General features: G+C 44.1%; 1 protein-coding gene across 1 annotated transcript in view; it reads left to right on the forward strand.

Annotated features, from left to right (window-relative positions):
* Positions 1-18,168, forward strand: part of CSMD2 (CUB and Sushi multiple domains 2) — a 287,923-nt gene that overhangs the window by 6,304 nt on the left and 263,451 nt on the right. The window contains exon 3 of the mRNA XM_026863211.1: positions 3,406-3,622. Within this exon, the coding sequence (XP_026719012.1) occupies positions 3,406-3,622 (217 nt within the window). The remainder of the gene's footprint in view (positions 1-3,405; positions 3,623-18,168) is intronic.

Genomic DNA, 18,168 nt, shown 5'->3' on the forward strand with positions numbered 1-18,168 from the left:
GGGGGGGGGGGGGGGGGGGGGAAATGCCACCTTTCTGGAGGGGGTGTAATGATGCCCTTTGACACCAGGGCTGGTGGTTACAGAGGGTGTGAAGGTCCCAGGGCACAGCTCGTCCTGTCGTTGCTGCTGGTTCTGGTGGTCGCTTAGCAGAGCTGAGGTCAGGGGAGGCAGGTCCTTGGCTGATCCACGAGGAAGCCGCTGCGTTCCCATAACTCAAATAAATTGTGTGGAGGTGCCTCATGTCCAGCCTCTGGGTGGGGAGAGAAGGCTCCAGAAATGTTGCCAGAACGTCAGTCATGAATTCACCTGGAGCTTGACAGCGCAGACACTGGCACTGTCCTTTCGTACTCTTCTACTTATTCGTGCTCCTGGGCCAAAGGGATCAAGAGAACTGGTTTTGTAAGTCTTCAGAGGAGAAACAGAGTGTTTCCTTGTCACGTATTTCGTATTTTAGATGAGGTTTTGTCAGTCAAGCCTGAGCTGAACTAACTCAAACCTGAAAGCAAATTACAGAGTATGCATAAATTCTCTTGGGCCTCCTGGACCTCTTTCCCACGCCTGCTGACTTTTTCCAGCAGCGTCCCAATATAAATGAAGTTCCCTCCTATTACGGTTAATGCAGAATATATTGCTTTCCAGTTTGTCAGCTCTTGGAAAACTAATTTTTGTTTGCAATAAACAATTTTCTTTTAGCCGTGTCTGAAGCACATCTTGGTCAAAATCATGAACATGCAGATATTTCAGTAGATTGATTTGATGTGTCATAAAACTGTGTCCTGTTTTTCTAATATTTATTAGATTTAAGGTGATTTTTTTTTTTTGGCCTTTGTTCTTTTTTTAATCACTAATTACGCAAGGATGACATGAATTTATATTGATCTTAAAGCTTGTTGCCTTTCATATGACCTTGGAAGTGTTTGGAACACTGACCTTGAATTTATTTTCTGAACTTCATGAGGTATCAGTAGCTCTTATACCGTCAGGAAACGGAGAGATACAGTCTCTTTAATTTCCCAATTTCCTTAAATTGTTCTGATGGCATTTACTTACGATTAAAATAAACGTGCAGCAGAGACAGATTCAATATCCCCACATTGCCTATTGAGTGCCAGTCTGGTTGAAGAAAAGAGGATGTGATTGAATTTTAGAGAACTGCAGCTTAAGGATCTTTGGCAGTCTCCAGGTTATTAAACCAAACTGGGCCTGATTTTACCACGCTGTGGTAACGCTAATATTCCTAGTCTCGTGCAGCTTTCTGGCACTAAGCTAATGCATCCTTTCAGTGAACTCCACAAATAAATGGAACTGGAGTGGAGGAGGGAGGTAGATCTCACTCTTGTACGTATTATGCATCGACAAAATGCACTGAGAGAGGCAGATGCCAGGTGTTGTAGAAATGCAAAGTACTTCAGTCTGCCCTTGTTCACATGTCTAGCTCAGTTTTGGTCCCTGGTGGATTATGGGGCTGTCCTAACTCTCACTGATGTAATAAACATGATACAAACAGATTCCCTGGGTAGTAAATAAAATTGACCATTTTAGATTTGTAAAGGTGCAAACTTCATCTTGCAGAGAGAAGTTTCACTATTTTTTTTTTTTTTTCACCAAAGTAGGTCAATCTAATTATAATTGGCTTTAATGAGCACTACTGTGCAGTTCTTTACCTGTAGCTGGTTGGCACTCAGAAGTGCAAATGCCATTGCTGCCTTTGAAAAAAAGCAGCGAGAAATCAAAGAAGTAATTTCTAGTCTAATTCGCTTCAACTTGAAAGCCTCGGTTATCTACATAAGCAGGGGTAAACACTCCGGCATCAGTGAGAAAAGCCAGAGAAAATGCAGGTAGCGGTGATGAGCAGCTCCGACGCTGGCCATCGGATAAAGGTGAAATTCTGCTGTTGGTCTCACGATAGTTGCCTTGCAAACTGTCTGGAATTTGGCTTTGGTCTGGAGAAGTGATTCCACTAATGCCCGCAGGAGTTATACCCGTTTGTTTGGAGGGAGTTTTTCTTTGTGCCTCAAAAGACATTTGCTTAAAATCGCAGCGAAGAGCGAGGTAAACACTAAGAATTCGTTGTTTCAGGTGTTCCCGAAACACGTTTATTTACCTGTTTTCCTCCGAGAGAAGAAAATCTTGTATATCCAGAAATAGTGCATCCTGGCAGTTGATCTTTATCTTTGGGATGGAGTGTTCACAGGTGCTGCTTTGGGGAAGGAAAATGGATTTGAGGGAGGTGTTAAGTATTTAGCTGGTGGGTCCAGCACTGGGCTTTAGTTCTGAGAAGATGGAGCTCTACAGCAGCTCGGTAGGAATACTGATGGGAAGACGTTTGCTACGTGTTGAGCCTGTGGGAGCAGCAGAAACCTTTCAGAACTGGGTGAGAAAAAACAGAGCAGGCTGGGTCTAGGCAGCAATTTCTTTCCTCTGTGTCCCCCTTAGGTCTGATAGGGGTGTGTGGTGTTACTGGGGATGGCAGCTCTGGGCTGCAGTCCCTAGTGTTCCGCAGTGGTGCAGTTGCCAGTTTGGGGTACGCAGACCAGTGGGCACGCACGTGCCTTTTCCTTACGGCCGTCTGCCTGCCTGGAAAGGCTCTGTATGGAAACCATCAGCTCTTCTCCTTGCTGGGAGGTAGTTTCAGGCGAGCAATGTTTACCAATGTGGATGGAGACAAAAGAAACTGCTGTTCTAAGAAACTGCGAAGATTTGGGGTTTTTCTTTTGTTCCGGATAACTCTTTGAGAATGGTTTGTCCATTAAAGCCTTTTGAAGTGTGTTCAGATGTTTCTAGAGTCAGGGCAACTTTAGTTTCTGATCTTTCGCCATTCGGTTTCCATGCAGACTACTCATTTGGTGACTCAGTTCCTCGGTACGTGTGATGTCCATTACAGCTTTTGGCCTTTCAAGGTGAGGGACTGTCTCTGCGTGGTTGGGCTCCGATCTTCTGTCTCTTATTTAGGGTAAAAGAGAGAGAGGATCAGCTTTGGCATTGTCGTTCTGCTGGTTTGTGGCCTCCAAGGCACCCAGCATGGCCAGGCACTCTGGAAACGTGGTAAATCCCTGAATGCCCAGTGTACGAAGAAGAGTATGTTGGACTTTGTTGGCTGTGATGGGATGTCTGAGTGAGCATCTGTGTCCAGTTTTAGTCAGCAGCCGCTGTAATCCAGCTGGTTTAGCCCATCACATTTACAGGTAGAGGGAGCCGTGCCCAAGAGATGGGTGTCTGGGGTTCTGGGTTCCTGTGCGGAGGACAAAGGTGCATCTTTAGATTTTACTTTTTATCTGTTTCCCGAGGCTGTGAACTGAGAAGAAAGTCAGTGGAAAGAACCCTGTATGATATGCTTTGACGGTGAAGATATTAAATGTGTATCCCACGCCGTTTGACTTGTCCTTTTGTCTTTTCTCTTGGCAGCCCAGAACTGCAGTCACGTTTTACAGGGCCCAAATGGGACAATACAGAGCCCAGGCTTTCCGTATGGATATCCAAATTATGCAAACTGCACGTGGACAATCACTGCCGAGGAGCAGAACAGGATACAGCTTGTTTTCCAGTCCTTTGCGTTAGAGGAAGATTTTGATGTGTTATCTATCTACGACGGACTGCCTCAGCAGGGGAATCTGAGAACAAGGTACATCGTTCATAACAGTGATGTTTATAAACATGTTCCCATTTCTGCCACTGGGATTATATTTAGATTGGAGGTTTATGCTGCAATAAACTGGGAGTGCTTCTTCATGAGCAGTTCGTACGGTTGTTTTGATTTCTTATCTCTGATAAGGTTTGAAATGTTTCTCTGGATGCCTGACAGTAATGATTTATCAGGAGTCATTCTAGGCGTCCAGAGAAGTTAATTAGAAAAATGGAGCAAGAGGGAAGCAGAGCTGATGTGTAGAAGAGCTTCCCTCAATCCAAAAGAGATGCTTTGAGTGGGAGGATGGATAATGGGTTTCGGTTTATAGCTCTGCCAAATGCTTTGTGGGTGCATTTGGGTAATTCCCAAACTTGCAGTCTGTTCACCACCTGGACAGGGGTGATATTCTCTCACGTCTGACTAAACTGTGGGATCTTTTGGGGTAAGGAGTGATTGAGTAATATAGCTTACCGTGAAGACTCTTCATGGACTCTGATCTCTGAGACCTTCAGTACCATTCTGGTATTGATAAAATTAAGTGAGAGGCTGATTTAGGGGAAAAAAAAATAAAATATAGTATTGCTGTGGTAGCAAATGTTATATGACATGTCAGACTTGTGCGTTTGAAGGAGTCGTGATCTCAGACCTCCAGATCTGAGTCACAGATGAAGGCAGCGTGGTGACTTGTGACATGACTGCTGTTGTCTGCTGTGGTGTCTGATTGCAGCCGAAGTCTGACAGGAATATCCTCGAAAAGTAATAGAGACAGTAGCAGCATCCAGTGTTAGAATCCCTCGTAAGGACGCTGTAGTCACGCGCGGTCCTGGAAATTAAAGTTATTTCAAACCACTTCAGTTTAGGATGGATCCTTTGACCTTGGTGTCTTGTCTAACTCAACTGGAAAATCGGAGTTAAAAGAAGCGCTGGTGAAAAATCAGCTCTTCACGTAGATTATTTGAGTTATGCAAATAAATCATATCTTTATCTTGCAACTGTGCTTGAGAATCATCTTAATTATGCGACCTCATCACTTAATCAGAAGGTAGCATAGTTCTTTGCTTATTATGTAAAGGATGCCGACGTCTAGTACAAAATTTTGCTCAGAAAACTTTCTGTGGCGAGTAGTCAATGCTGCTCTTGCCCTGGCAAATTGCTCTGCTCATCAGCAGGGCCACATGTTTCCTTTTGCCCTCTACGTGCCAGTGGGAGTTCCTGCTGAAGAAGCAAAACCTGTGAACGAAATAAATTCAGAATTAGGGTCATGGGGGGAGTAAATTGGTAAGACACTGTAGACGAGTTGCATCCAGGTATTGCTCTGGGCTACTCGTATGCGTGATACGATTATAGATGAAGTAACAGGAAGGGCATATTCCTACAGATGACCGGTACAATGGAACTGGGAGATGCCGCTTGGATACTCTCCTGATAATTTGTAGCCCTGCACTGCAGGAAGGTGAGGAGAAAGAACAGTCCTCCCTCTGCATCGCCGGTGAGCTTCATGTGCGACTTGGGTTAGGTGAGTGTAAGGTGTGAGATGAAAGCAGGAGCACAAAGAAATGTGAGAATGTTTCATCTCTAATGAGGAGATGAGGTGTTCAGGAAGTTTGGTACAATGGGGCAAAGTGAGATAAAGGGGAAAATGAAAAAAGGTATCGAGGAGACTTTCCAGGGGTCTGAAAGCACAGAGGACAGACAAAAATAAATGAGATGTGGCCTCTTGCGTGATGGATGCTTGCATTCTTCCCCTGGATGTTTCTAGATTAGTGACATCAGATCTTGGAACTTGTTCCTCTGTGCTGTTTGGTGTCTCAGTTCTTTGTTCAGCTTATATTTTTTGGTACATCAATCTCACCTCATTAAACTCTGTGCCTGTTGCCCAACTTTTTTTTTTTTTTTTTCTTCCCCTTTTTCTTTTTTTTCCTGTGGCTATCAATTTTGTTTTTTTCCTCAGACTGCTTCCCAAATGTACTTAATTCATCATCGAAGTGCGGCACTCGAAGATGGATGACCATGTGTCATTCATCAAAGCTCATGCCACCAGGAGGCGGGCCAAAATAAGCTGTAAGCAAGTGTAAAAGCAGGAAAAAAAAATAAAGCATGCCTGTATAGAGAAGAAAACTGTTTTTTTGTTCAGTATGTTCAAAGCTGATCAACAAAATGGTTAACAAAGGGACTGTATCTCATTTTTTCTTCCACTCAAGCTGATGTTGTTGCACGTCACTGATGTAGTTCAGTAGTCTGTGCCTGCTTGACTGGGAGAAGAGCAAGATCTTGATGACGTTTTTCTTGGCCTGAGGGGTGGAGAATGGTTAGTTGTCTCAACACCCTGATGTTCCACTTACATTCCCAAGAGCTTCCTTGGTCTGATGTGTCACGGTGTCATGTCTCTGCATTCCTGAGAAGGGGTTAATGACTGTGTTCATCGTGTGCTGGCAAACACCCTGTTGTCTTGCAATTTAATGTGGTGTGAAAGTTCCCTAATAGAATAAGAGCAGACTTAATTCAATGAGACATTTGCTAATAAACTGCTTTACTGTATATTAGGGAATTTGCGTTGTGTGTTTGTGATGAGTATGTGAATATTAAATGTGTTTCGGTGTCTTAATTGAGACATCCAAGGCTGTTGTCATCTTTCAGTGCCATGACTTTGCTTTGTTTGCTAAAAACAGAGCTTGTTTCCAAGTCCTTGCTCCTTCGGCTTCTCTCAAATAATTATTTTTTTTTCCCGACACCGTACACTGGCTTTCAGCAGGGACCACTCTAACAGTCTCCTTTGAAATCTGAGGATGGTGATGGCTGCAGACTTGTCTCTCCCTTGAGCAGGAGAGCTACGTGTTTTCAGGAGTTTAGATGAGATTTGTAACTTCCCTTCGGTGCCCGCGTGTGGTTTTCCCTTCTCTTAAGCGGTGTTTGTGCTCGTTACACCAGACCAAACTCTCCCAAATGCTCATCCTTCAAGTTCTGAACTATTCTGAACTGCCAGTGGGATCAGAGGGATTCATGTGGAGACCTGATCTGAAGACTGCAGTTACTCAAGAAGAGTCTTTCCGCAAATCCCCATTGTGCTTTGCTGATTGTGTCATTGTTAAGAGGATGCTCCAATCAGGTTAGTTTCCTGATTGGTTTCCCACTGAGCTGGGCTTAGAAGCTCAGCAGAGACCTGACTAAAATTTGAATATTTGGAGTTATTTATGGATCTGAGATTGCTATGGGATTTGGGAGACTCTTTGTACCTTTTTGTGTCAGACTGTTGTTACATGACACAACCAGACAGTAGTTAACAAGAAAGCCACATGACATCTTCAGGCTTTTTCATCTGCTGCTAATAATTTGCAGGATGCTTTTAATGTGAGAATCTTAAATTAGTTGCTAATTTCCTTATTTGAAGTTTCAGGCTTTCACTCAGATCCAGGGAAAATATACTTACAATATAGCCGGTAAGTCAGTCGTTTCAGGTGCCTAGGACTAGTCGATTTAGACTATCAGATTTTTTTTTTTTTTTTTTTTTCCAAAGGTGTTTAAAACGACTTTGGAAAGCCCAAGGGACAGCATGTGCGATCTTTTTTTTTTTTTTTTTTTTTTTTTTTTTTTTTTACCAGGAGAGACTGCTCACTTGTGTATGTGCTGAACAGTGCTGGGGTAACTTAGGATCTTACAACCCGTGGGCTTTCTTTCCTCTGTGACGGGGGTATGTAGTTGCACCGTCTTCTCATCTAGCTTTCCTGTTCAGTGGAAATGATTCAATGAATTTATTTGGCTAAGAGAATATGCTTGTTTGAGCCAGTGTATTGAGAAAAAAACAAGTATTTATTATAGCCAGAACCTCAGTAGTGCAGTTTGCATTTGTACAGACGTTACTAGGAAGTGTATATTTACACAGCTGTGAGGAACTGTCCTATTCCGATGTCGGTGGAGTGCGCAGGGTCAGAGACAACGTTTGCAAATCGTTAGTGCAATAGCTTCGTACCGAAAGCCAAGGAGAAATCCATGCTGCCTTTAGCTCACTGCCACCGTGAGTAACTTTTAGCTCATGTCTCAGCGTTACGCACAGTGTCTTCTGGGGAAGTTGCTGTTGCTCGCTAGAGATCGTTCCCTGACACGTGATGGAGGAGTTAAGAGGAGGGTTGCTGTCAATACTCTTGTGTGTGCAGTTAAAAGCCGTATGATCGCTTTGGCCATATTTAATTGACTCGAAAGATTGAGTATTTTGTTTGAACTTAAAATGACGTGATACTAGTGGTAAGAGTTGAATTATCTCCCTGGGGTGACCTATTTACAGATGCAACAGGAATACCTGTTTCTTGCCTGTTTCTCCTTGATAACCTTTTAATTACTCTTTGAAAAATTGGGCTAGGTGATTTGTACTTAATTACCAATCAAGAGAACAAAGCTTTTGATATGAAAAACAAGGGAAGGGAGGAGGAGGGGAGGAGACGGAACAGGGAAGGAGAGAATTCCCCCCATGTGCCCTATGCTCTTGCTTGTAGAGATGCAAACCCGTGTTGAAGTAAGGTTTTGGAGTTCGGGCATCACAGGTACTGAAGCTGCTGGGGTTCAAGGCTGTTAAAGAAATTCCTGGAGAAATAGCATTTGCCATCTGGTAATACACAGAACCTGCATTAGGATTTTGTGTCGAGTCACGGTGACATTCCTTTGTAGCTACCTCATGTCTCCAAGCTGACTACAGTGTTTTACTAAAATATATATATATTTAAATGAAGGGCCAGCTCAATCCTTTAGTGAACTTCAGAATCCTACCTCCCTTTTTTTTTATTTTCCTTACCAGAGTCTTTTGTCACTTTACATTAACTCCGAGGAAGGGAAAAAAAAACCCAAACAAACAAAAAACCCCACAACAAAAAACCCGATTAAATTTACGTTCTCTGCTTTGTAGAATAAAATACACTTTTTTCCTAAGATCCTTGTTTCAGCCGCCCCAGCAGCATTAGGGCCTTTCGCCAATGGCCCTATTGCTCTGTTCTGAGGACGTGCTGAATATTTAAATTTCATCTGCATGATAATTGATGGAACTAGATCTGAAAGTCCAGGAAAGCTTTACGGAGTTAATGCAACTGCATCTAGGGTTTTCAACTTTGAGAGCCGTATTCAGTTTCTCAGTACTTGTTAGGAGAGCGTGCGTCAGCGCGAGTGATGAAAGCTGACGATTAAATCAAGGTGGGAGCTTTTTTCCCTGCTGCCCTGCCGAGTATGGCAGGCTTGGGAGGAGGACTGGCTATGATCTTTCATAGCAGATGGAGAGGGAAGGTGCTGGAGTAGCTTCGGCCCTGGTTTAAGGGTTAAAGGATCTGCTCTCTCATGACACTGCTTGTCCTGGGTGAAGACAAGCTGTCTGCGGCAAGGCCTGCCCTTGCGCTGTGGCTTGTACCGCATCCGGTAAAACAGGATCTTGTTGAAAATTGGAACTATAGAATCTCTTCCAGGTCCGGCTCTCCCCTACCGTGTCTAGTACAGGGGGGGTTTCAATTGCTGGGCCTTCAGTGTTGCTGTCACTCAAATAATACTTTGCTTTTTTTTTTTTTTCCCCTCTAAATTGCTGATTAACCACGTTTACAGGTAAAATCTACTTTCAAACCTTGGCCATGACTCTTGCTTCATATTAAGGTGTGCTAAGTGTCGCAAGTGCAGAAAGATTTTCTGTAACTGGGCAACATCTAATAGATTTTAATTAAGAGTTTGCACTGGAACAGTCTGCTTTTGATAGATCTGTGAGCCCTGAATGCCATTAGTAATTGAGGTAGGTTTTAAACGAGTGAATTTAAGTTCTGTATGGAAGTTCTGGGAAGGAGCATGGTGTCCGTAGTCTTCCATGCCCAAATTGATGCAGCTCAAGAAAGCCTCCTGTTCCTTGCAGGGGCAATGCCTCTGAGGTGCCCTGACCTAGGACACGGTGACGTGTTTAGGCAGTGCACTGAGGTGGCAGACAGGAGTTTTACTGGACTCTACTAGTAGTTAACCTCTTGTAGCATGATGTATTCCAGTTCCCTCCTCAGTTTCTCCTCTTGCGGTTTATCTGCGTTGCCTGACAACACCGGGCTTTGCTTTTCATAACACTAAGGAATTGCTGAAGCCCAGGATCATGTATTCATCTGTAGATCCCTCTAGCTGATGTTTGGTTTTACTTCGGTTAAACTTTTAACACATTGACTTTTGGAGAGCAGAGGTAGAGCACTGGGAGGTCTGAATGCGATCCGGTGTGTGATCAGCGTTGACCCGCACTGCCCTCACCTACAGCGTCCCAGGGAAATCGCATCTGCGCGGGGACATCAACAGCTGCCACGGGCTTGCTCTTTCCTTATCAAAGGGGGCTGACGATGGAGGCAATAGCTGCTGGTGCTCTCCGAAGAACCGTTCCATACAGAGAAAGTTTATCGCCTTTTTATGCACGTCTGTACGTAGTGGTTGAATTGATACAGTCACAGACATATTTAGTTGTCTTGAGTCATTTATTTTAGACAGCGCTGCTGCTTTTATTCTTTGAGCAGGATTGGCAATTTCCAAAACCAGTGGGTGAGCTTTTGGGGTCAGAGCAAGTGAGATTAGATTTTTTTTTTTTTTTTTTTTTTTTTTTTTCTCATTTTTAGATTACAGTGCTTTGAGAAGGAACGGATCTACTGTATTGTTGTAGAAGGGAGAAAGCAGCACAGGGAAGTTCAGCGGGTTGCCTTGGGCAGCACAGTGAGTTATTAGCTGTTGGTTATTGAACTCGGTTTGCCCAGTTGCTGTGTTACTGCAGAACGGCTTGATGAGAAGGTGACTACGCTCTGCTCCTGCTTGCGTAAGAACCTGTACAAAAAGTCTTTTGACTTTATTAGTACAGGATCAGGTCATCAAAAATAATTTTACTTTTAGTCAATAGATATTGATGTCAGTTAGCATCAAGACGGCCACTTTCTTCACTGATAATTAGTGCCAGTTGCCTGTGAAGAGGATGCTGCGAGCGGTGTAGCGGAGATGTGGATGTGCTGTGCTGGGGGTCCTGCAAGAGCAGAAGCTTTAGTCCTGAGCCCAGCAGCTGCTCTGCTTGGTGGCATTGGGCAAATGACTCATCTCGGTTTTCCCATCTGTAAAATGCCGTCATGTTTTATTTTTGTAAAGTAAATTTGTCAAACGCTTGGAAGCCCCCAGCTGGGAGGGGTCTGTCTGCTAGGGTGGGGAAAGGGATTCAAAGTACAAACCAGATAAAGTTCACAGCCATGCCTTTAGATCCATTTTTCTGAAGGGAGGAAATATATATATATATATATATATATTTTGTGTTATCTTTTGAATGCAGTGAATCTTCAGGTCAAAAAGTTTTTGTATCTATAAGGTCTGACCTTGAGAGTTTCTCAGGCAAATCACCTCTTTAGACAGTGTATATTTCCCTTTTATCAAAATTAATGAAAGTCTACAGGAGATGATACAATCTCACTAGATCATTGGAGATTCAGGGCAGTTGTGGAGTGCTATTACTTGCAGTCTCAAATAGAAAATTGACAAATCTTCCATGCTCGTTGACTCTAATTCATTATGCTCCTGTTGGGTGGCGGAGGGTGGCCTGGCTCCTCTTGGACTCCTCAGAATTGGATTTTGGTGTGTTGCAAGAGCAACTGCTGACATCTGGTCCTTTTTCTTAATAACGGATGTAATTGTCTGCTTGTGAATTTAGAGCTGGTTTGGAAAACATAGAGGCTTCTGCTGTCCAAAGGTGCTGTAGTTGTCCTTATGTCTTTAGCAGTTTTTATAATATTTAGGTCTACAGCTGATTAGAGCTGCTATAGTGGAATAAAAGGTTTAGGAAGCAGATAAATATTTTCATTTGAACTGTCGCATAGCTTATGTTGTCACTGATCCATGTGTAAACCGAAGTGTGAGATGCGGTTGGGGTAATATTTTTTTAGCTATTGAAATTGAGCCCTTCAGCAACCCAGGTGCGTGGCGCGACATCCTCTCGCGGAAGCCGCTGCCAGTTGATGTACGTGTGGCAAAGGAGGAGCAGGGAGATGGGAAGGGATGAGCTCCCGGGCAGCTGGAGCTCTGACGCTGCTGGATTTGAACCCAGGGCTTTTCGCCTCTACGATGTCGAGCGTCACTGGGCTCTTGTGCTGAACATCAGCAGTTAGCAACGTTTTCATCCCGTTTCTGCTCAATATTCAGCAGTCACACGAGGTGCAAGTGAGTAGATAAATAGATATGACACGAATCGATATTACAGTCCTTTTGGATAAATCTTCATCAGCAGGAACAATGGGATTTGTTTGTTTTTTTTTTTTCGCTATACAACACCTTCTGAAAATCAAATTTCTTATTAGCCTTGGTTGGCTTGACTGCACTGGCTGTGGAGGGACAATTTGCATTGTTTTTTTCTATCTGGGTGGTTCTTTTTAACTTGGTTTTATAGAAAATAAGCTTCCACTGTTTCCTTCTCATCTGTTGCCATTAGATCTTATTTTAATACGTGTTGTTATAAATTAAATCTTAGGGAATTAGCGTAGGCCTTACCTGACTTGTGGTGGGAAGTGAGACCGCAGTTTGTATGGAAATCTCCAAGATGGATCTCAGCTGTCTGTCCCAGGATTGTGTAGGCAGAGCAGGGCTTGCCTGATGCTGCGGCTTAATATTCACTTGGGGGAAGTAAAGATTCTCTCAAGACTGATGACTAAAGTCTAGTTCAAATCCTGATTTTTGTATGCATAGAGAGTAAGAGGGATGCACAGACTTGGCAGATGAGACCTGGATTCACTCTGCATGGCAGCCTTGGCTCTTTACAGTTGTGTAGCTTCAGCTTCTTGAGATTTAGCTAGAGAAAACAGGAGGAGCAGGGATGCATGTGTAGTAAGCACATACACTAACAAAGCTATAATTAAACTTTTTTGCTTGGCTGTGCTGCCTGCAACAGTATTTGAAACTAATGTTAGCTTGTCTCTTCAGTCCCACAGCACCTCGTTTGCTGTAAATCTAACACTTGGTGCCCTCCAGCTGGGAACCCCCACATGCCCTCACTGAGGTGTCGAAGCATCCCTGCAGGACGAGCGGGCGGTCAGGGTTGTATATGGTGGGGAAGGAGCTCGGGGTTCAGAGGGTGGCCTGTGACCTTGCGGCAGGCTGGTGGCATACCTGAGAGCCCAGCCCTGGAGCTGTGACTCCCAGCACCCTGGTTTCCAGAGCTGCCTCCCGCATGAACAAGCTCCAGTGGGTTAAAGCGGTATTTCAGTTCAGAATGCTTCCGGCCCGAGAATTTTTAGATTTACTCTGCATTATAAAGCTGCTTGGAACATTGATGTCTGTCTAAATGTAAAGTTCTCGAAGCCGTAGGACACGTTTTTGCTCAGCATGCAGCAGGAGAGTTAACGTTACTCAAGGGCTGGTGTGAGTATTGGGGTATTTGCAGCACTTCCAGTACGGTAACGCTTTCTTGCTCACCAGTTGCACTGTGTTTAGCAATAAAGCCTTGTGTGATTTGCAGGGGGTTCTGAGAACTTTTTCCCTTTTACTAGATTGCACACTCCTGATTTTTTTTTTTTTTTTGAAGACAGCCAGAAATAACCAAGAACTGCCAAGATTTGAATTGACATTGCTGAGCCTTACTTGGTTTATATCCAAACTTGTCTTTGTTTACTCTGAGTATCAGCTCAGATTTGCCAAGAGGTTACTAAAATTTGGTTAACTTTTCTGTGAGTTTGTGGTGTTGTTTTTTTTTTTTCTTTTTTTTTGGTTTGTAATAACAAGACAGAGAATGCCAAAGTTTGTCAGATACCTGCTTGGATCTCACTGCTACCTGCGAAAGTACAGGAAAAATGAGCACGGAAGGGACATGATAAAAATAATCAAATAGATCCATGTCCTTCCCGCATTGTATGGAAAATTAAATTTATTGAAATTTGATGCTTAGTACCTGTTCCCAGCTTGAGCTGTGAAGGCCTCATATATTTGAGATGGCTGTGCTGGCTTTAGGCTCTATAAATAACACTTTTCTAGTGGGAATTGACCCAAACCCCATTTTAAACGAGCAAAGAAATCTATCCAGGCTGGAATTTATGAGCCCTGTGACTGTCCCTAGAGACTGTGTTAGTTAATGAAGCCTTTGTCAGTGTCAGAGGTAAGCAAAGGACTTCTTGTGGCTTGATGAATTATGCTCAGCTTGGAGAAGGGAAGAAAGCGCAGTTGATTCCTAAGCCATGCTGGCACATGGGGCTGGGTTATATGATTGAGAATTGTTAGATGGAGAACTCTTTGTGAAGTGCTAGATTAACTTTCTGAAAAAAAAAAAATGTAGGTGTAGTATATGTCATTGTGAACGAGTTTAACGGATAGAGAAAGCTTTTTTTTGTGTGTTTTTTTTGTTTGTTTGTTTGTTTGTTTTTTTTTTTCCCCTAATGCTTGTTACTGTCTTGATAAGAAAAATATATAGTAATTTATGTCAGAGCCAATGGATTGCATTATTATAGAAGCAACTTAATTATCAAATAGCTGGGCAGAGGGGATGGTTGGAAAGTAGTATGGAATAAAATGGGACATGTGGCGTTGGTTGGCAGCAAAGTAGTTGCTTGGTGAAATATTAACAGAATATAGAAGGAGTTACTGTTGCTTGCAATATTCTGCAACTTCTGAAGATATTTGTCCAGGATCTGTTTGTAGCTTGAGTCAAAAATAAAAGCAGCTTGGTTTTGAGCATATATCATTCCAACAGGTTGAGTAAATCCAAACGTGAACCGATACTCTTTTTCTTGTGTCATTACAGTATCCTTTCAAGCTGGCAGGAGATTCTTTTGGTCCAGAGCATCATTTCAGCCTTATAGAGATCAAAATTAAAGGACTTGGTGGTATTAGTGGATAGAAAACTGACTGTGAGCCAGCAATTTGTGCTTACAGCCCAGAAATCCACCCATGTGCTGGGCTGCACCCAGAGCAGGGTGGGCACAGGGCCAGGGGGGGATTCTCCCCCTCTGCTCCGCTCTGGGAGACCCCCCTGCAGGGCTGGGTCCGGCTCTGGGGCACCAACATAAGGACGAGGGGTGATGGGTTTAACCGGACAGAGGGCAGGTTTAGGTGAGGTCTAAGGCAGAAATTCTCCCCTGGGAGGGGGTGAGGCCCTGGCACAGGCTGCCCAGAGCAGCTGTGGCTGCCCCCTCCCTGGGAGGGTTCAAGGCCAGGTTGGACGGGGCTTTGGGCAGCCTGGGCTGGTGGGAGGTGGAACTAGATGGTCTTCAAGTTCCCTTCCAACCCAAACCAGTCTGAGTCTGACAACTCACACCGGTGAGGTCTGCCTTTCAGACAGGCTTTTTGGTGTTCTCGGATTATGCTCTGCTTGTTTTATTGATGATTAATGGTACCGGTTATTCTGTCAATATGGTAGGGAGGAAAAAAAAGAGAAGCTAACATCTCATTGTAACTGCTTGTTCCTTTAATAAACACAGAGAAGGGGAGAAAAACTAACTGAACCACTGAGGAAATAACTCTGAACCAGACAAGCCTGAGGAAATGCTAGGTGAGAGTTAGCTGTCTCCTCAGGTGTGTCTTTCATCCACATTTACTGAAAATGGGTGAGATCATCTGCCCGGTTCTCCCTGCTGAAAATAGAAGGGATGAGATGTGTGAAGGAGGTGGAGGCGGCAGCAGCCTGCGGTTCCGCTGCAGGGGCTAATCCAGGCAGGGGATTCCGGGTGACGGGGAGGAGGAGGAGGCGGCTGGAGGAGCAGGTCACGGGCTGGGCAGCAGAGCGATGCCACGGGGATGTGGGGCTGCTGCTGAATCTTGTAGACAGCGATATGTGAGAAACAGAGACCTGTCAGCTTCTACATAGTGAAATCCTTATGCCTGGGGCATCTATGGGTCAATTTTTTGTTAGATTTGCAAAGTAGTATTTAAGATACAGAGTGATTCTCTTGGGATTTGGCCCGATGATTTGGAGGAGACATTAAGCTCTAGGATGAAGGATGATTTGTAAAACTAATAATAATAGGAATGACAAAATGTCCCTATCCGCACCCCCACCCCCAGACTACCCTACATCCTCCAGCCAACTGTGTTTGTAATGAAAAAACTTGCTACCTGTACTGAGATCTGAGGTGGGATGGATTGCTGTGGGTGAATTCCCTGGTCTCTTGCATTTGTTCGTTTATTTTTGACAACCATTCCGTGAAGCTGCCTTGAGGAGGACATCTGTGAGCGACCACTGACTTCGCACGTGGCTGTTTCTAGTGTCCCCGAAGACTTTAATTTTTAAAAAATACAGACATACGTATTTCTGAAGGAGTTCTCCCTGCAGCGGCTGGAGTACAATGCTTACACATCCTTTTCATCAAGATTGAGAGAGTTGCAAATGTTAATTAAATCCCTCACCCGCCTTTTTCGGGGGAAAGATTGAACAGATAGATAGCCTTTCACTGAAGCCAGTGAGTTTCCTCATTGCTAGGCGCACACGAGCCAGCTCTCTAGCTGAATAAGGCATATTAAAACTTGATTCCAAGTCAATTGGAAGCTTTTGGGCTCCTCTTGGCCCCAGTTGATAATAGATTAGTGAAATACTTAATGAATGCACTTTTCAAACGACTTCAGGTTGACTGCCGCTGTGTTCGCTGGGCGCATGGTGTGGAAGAGGACTCCCGGGCCCGTTCCAGACTCTCTTCCCAAGACCATTCCAATGGGCAGCTCTCGCTCTGGCCTGTTGTTTTCTCGGCACAGTCCCTTACACCTGACTTAGCTTGAATATTGTCCTGGGATAGCGCAGGGATGTCAGACGAGCACTTATGGAACTATGCCATTTAAACCGTATATAGTAAAGAGAGTGGTTCATTTGATGGGAAATTTTCTTTAATAGGTGCCTTTAAATTACATGCAGGAAAAAAATCACTGAAGTGTGGTGTAGTGTAATTTAATGCTGGGTTAAACGATGCAATCCAGTGCGTTTTCATTAGATGTTCTGAGACGCTTCTCTAGCATTTATGCTTTAAAGGCTGTTGGATTGCCAGCTGCAATAACTATTTTGATTGCAGCCTGAGCTGATGGTGGGCATCCTACCAGAAAAATAATGTGCTCTGTTTTAATTATGGCACCTGCACTCCAAAATGGGAGCCTGCGTCACAGTAGATGGAAGAGTTGTACTTGATACAGCAGAGTGTTATAATACACAACAGGTGGGAGTGGGAGTGTTTGTGAAGGGATGGAGATGTGGACTCTCCTGGCTGCCTGTTCTTTTTCTAGAGTGAAAGGAGTGGTCGGTTGTGGGTTGAACCCGCTGGGTGGAGCGGTCAGTGGGTCTTTGGTGCTCAACTCCTTCTTCTGTAGGAGGACGAGGCTGTTTTCCACCGTGGAAGGACTTTGGGCCATGAGGGAAGATGGTTGTACGTCCATGAGGAGCTGTGTGCCCAGACCCCAGCGGATGGACCAGGCCTGGGCGGCTGCGGGCGTGCCGAGGGGTGTTGGGGCTTGGGGCACTCCGACAATGTCTAAGGAGCTGTGGTTCCAACAGCAGCTGATTTTTCTTGACATTGGTTCTAGCAAATCTGTTCTGTGAAGGCGAATGGGGAGCCATGCACCAGAAATACTGCAGAGTGCTGGTGGCAAACCTGAGGCAAGGAATGAAGAAGGATGCAAATAGAGGATTTCCTTGCTGATTTGTTTTGGTGTATTGATTTTTCACCGCACTGTGAAGCAAGGGCAAGCTTATGAAGTGGCATTTCTGGCACTGGTTTAGTTTGGTTCTTCACAGTAGGAGCAGAATTAAGCCCATGAAAAACACATTGAAAATCTCACACAATCAGTGTTGGCTCTAAGCAATTTAAGGGGATAATCACTCAATAATCCATTTGGCCAGAGGAACACAAGAAATGGAAGATGATTATTCGTGCTGTTATTACCGCCCTCACCTTGTTATGGCGCTTAACAAAAACAAGGAGCAGAGTTTGCTGCTTTTCTTTCTCATTAGTGTATATTATTTTTTATTGCTGCACTAAATAACCGTGATGTCAGAATTACCACTTCATGCACGAGGCCATTGGGGAATGATTTCATATTCTGCCTGCTGTCATGTTGAACCCCGTGCTTTAAATTTGCCTGGGCTGCAGATTTAGGGAGAAAGATGTAGGGGAAAGCTTACCAGGCAGGTCAGAACCAGGCGGAGTGTCCTGCCAAGCTTGGCTGTTGTGGGCCTGTGGAAGAGGGGTGCTGAGGTGTTACAGGAGTGACTCGAGCTTGTTCCGTTATTGTTTCTTCAAGAGGATATCGCCTGTGCTCTGGCTTGGAGAAGACAAAGACCTCAAAAGGGAGGAAAAATTTTCAGTGGTGTGTGTTGGCTGAAAGTTTAAGAGGAAGAATAACTTTTATTTTGACCGCAGCTGCCTCCGGTGAGGAACGGGAGGAATTTGATCTCGCTTCTAGCTCAGGTTTTCATTTCAGGAGGAGATATGGAAATTAGTGGCGCAGAGGGTAGGAGTCGCTATGTAGATATTGTTCTTACTGAAGCGGTATTCCCTGCTTCCTTCTGAATGCGCTTAGTTTTAGCACTAATGGGGGCGCTTTTCTTTTTTTTTTTTTTTTTTTTT

The sequence above is a fragment of the Athene cunicularia genome (genome assembly GCF_003259725.1).
Source record: "Athene cunicularia isolate RWA chromosome 23 unlocalized genomic scaffold, athCun1 chr23_part1, whole genome shotgun sequence".
Classification (NCBI taxonomy): domain Eukaryota; kingdom Metazoa; phylum Chordata; class Aves; order Strigiformes; family Strigidae; genus Athene; species Athene cunicularia.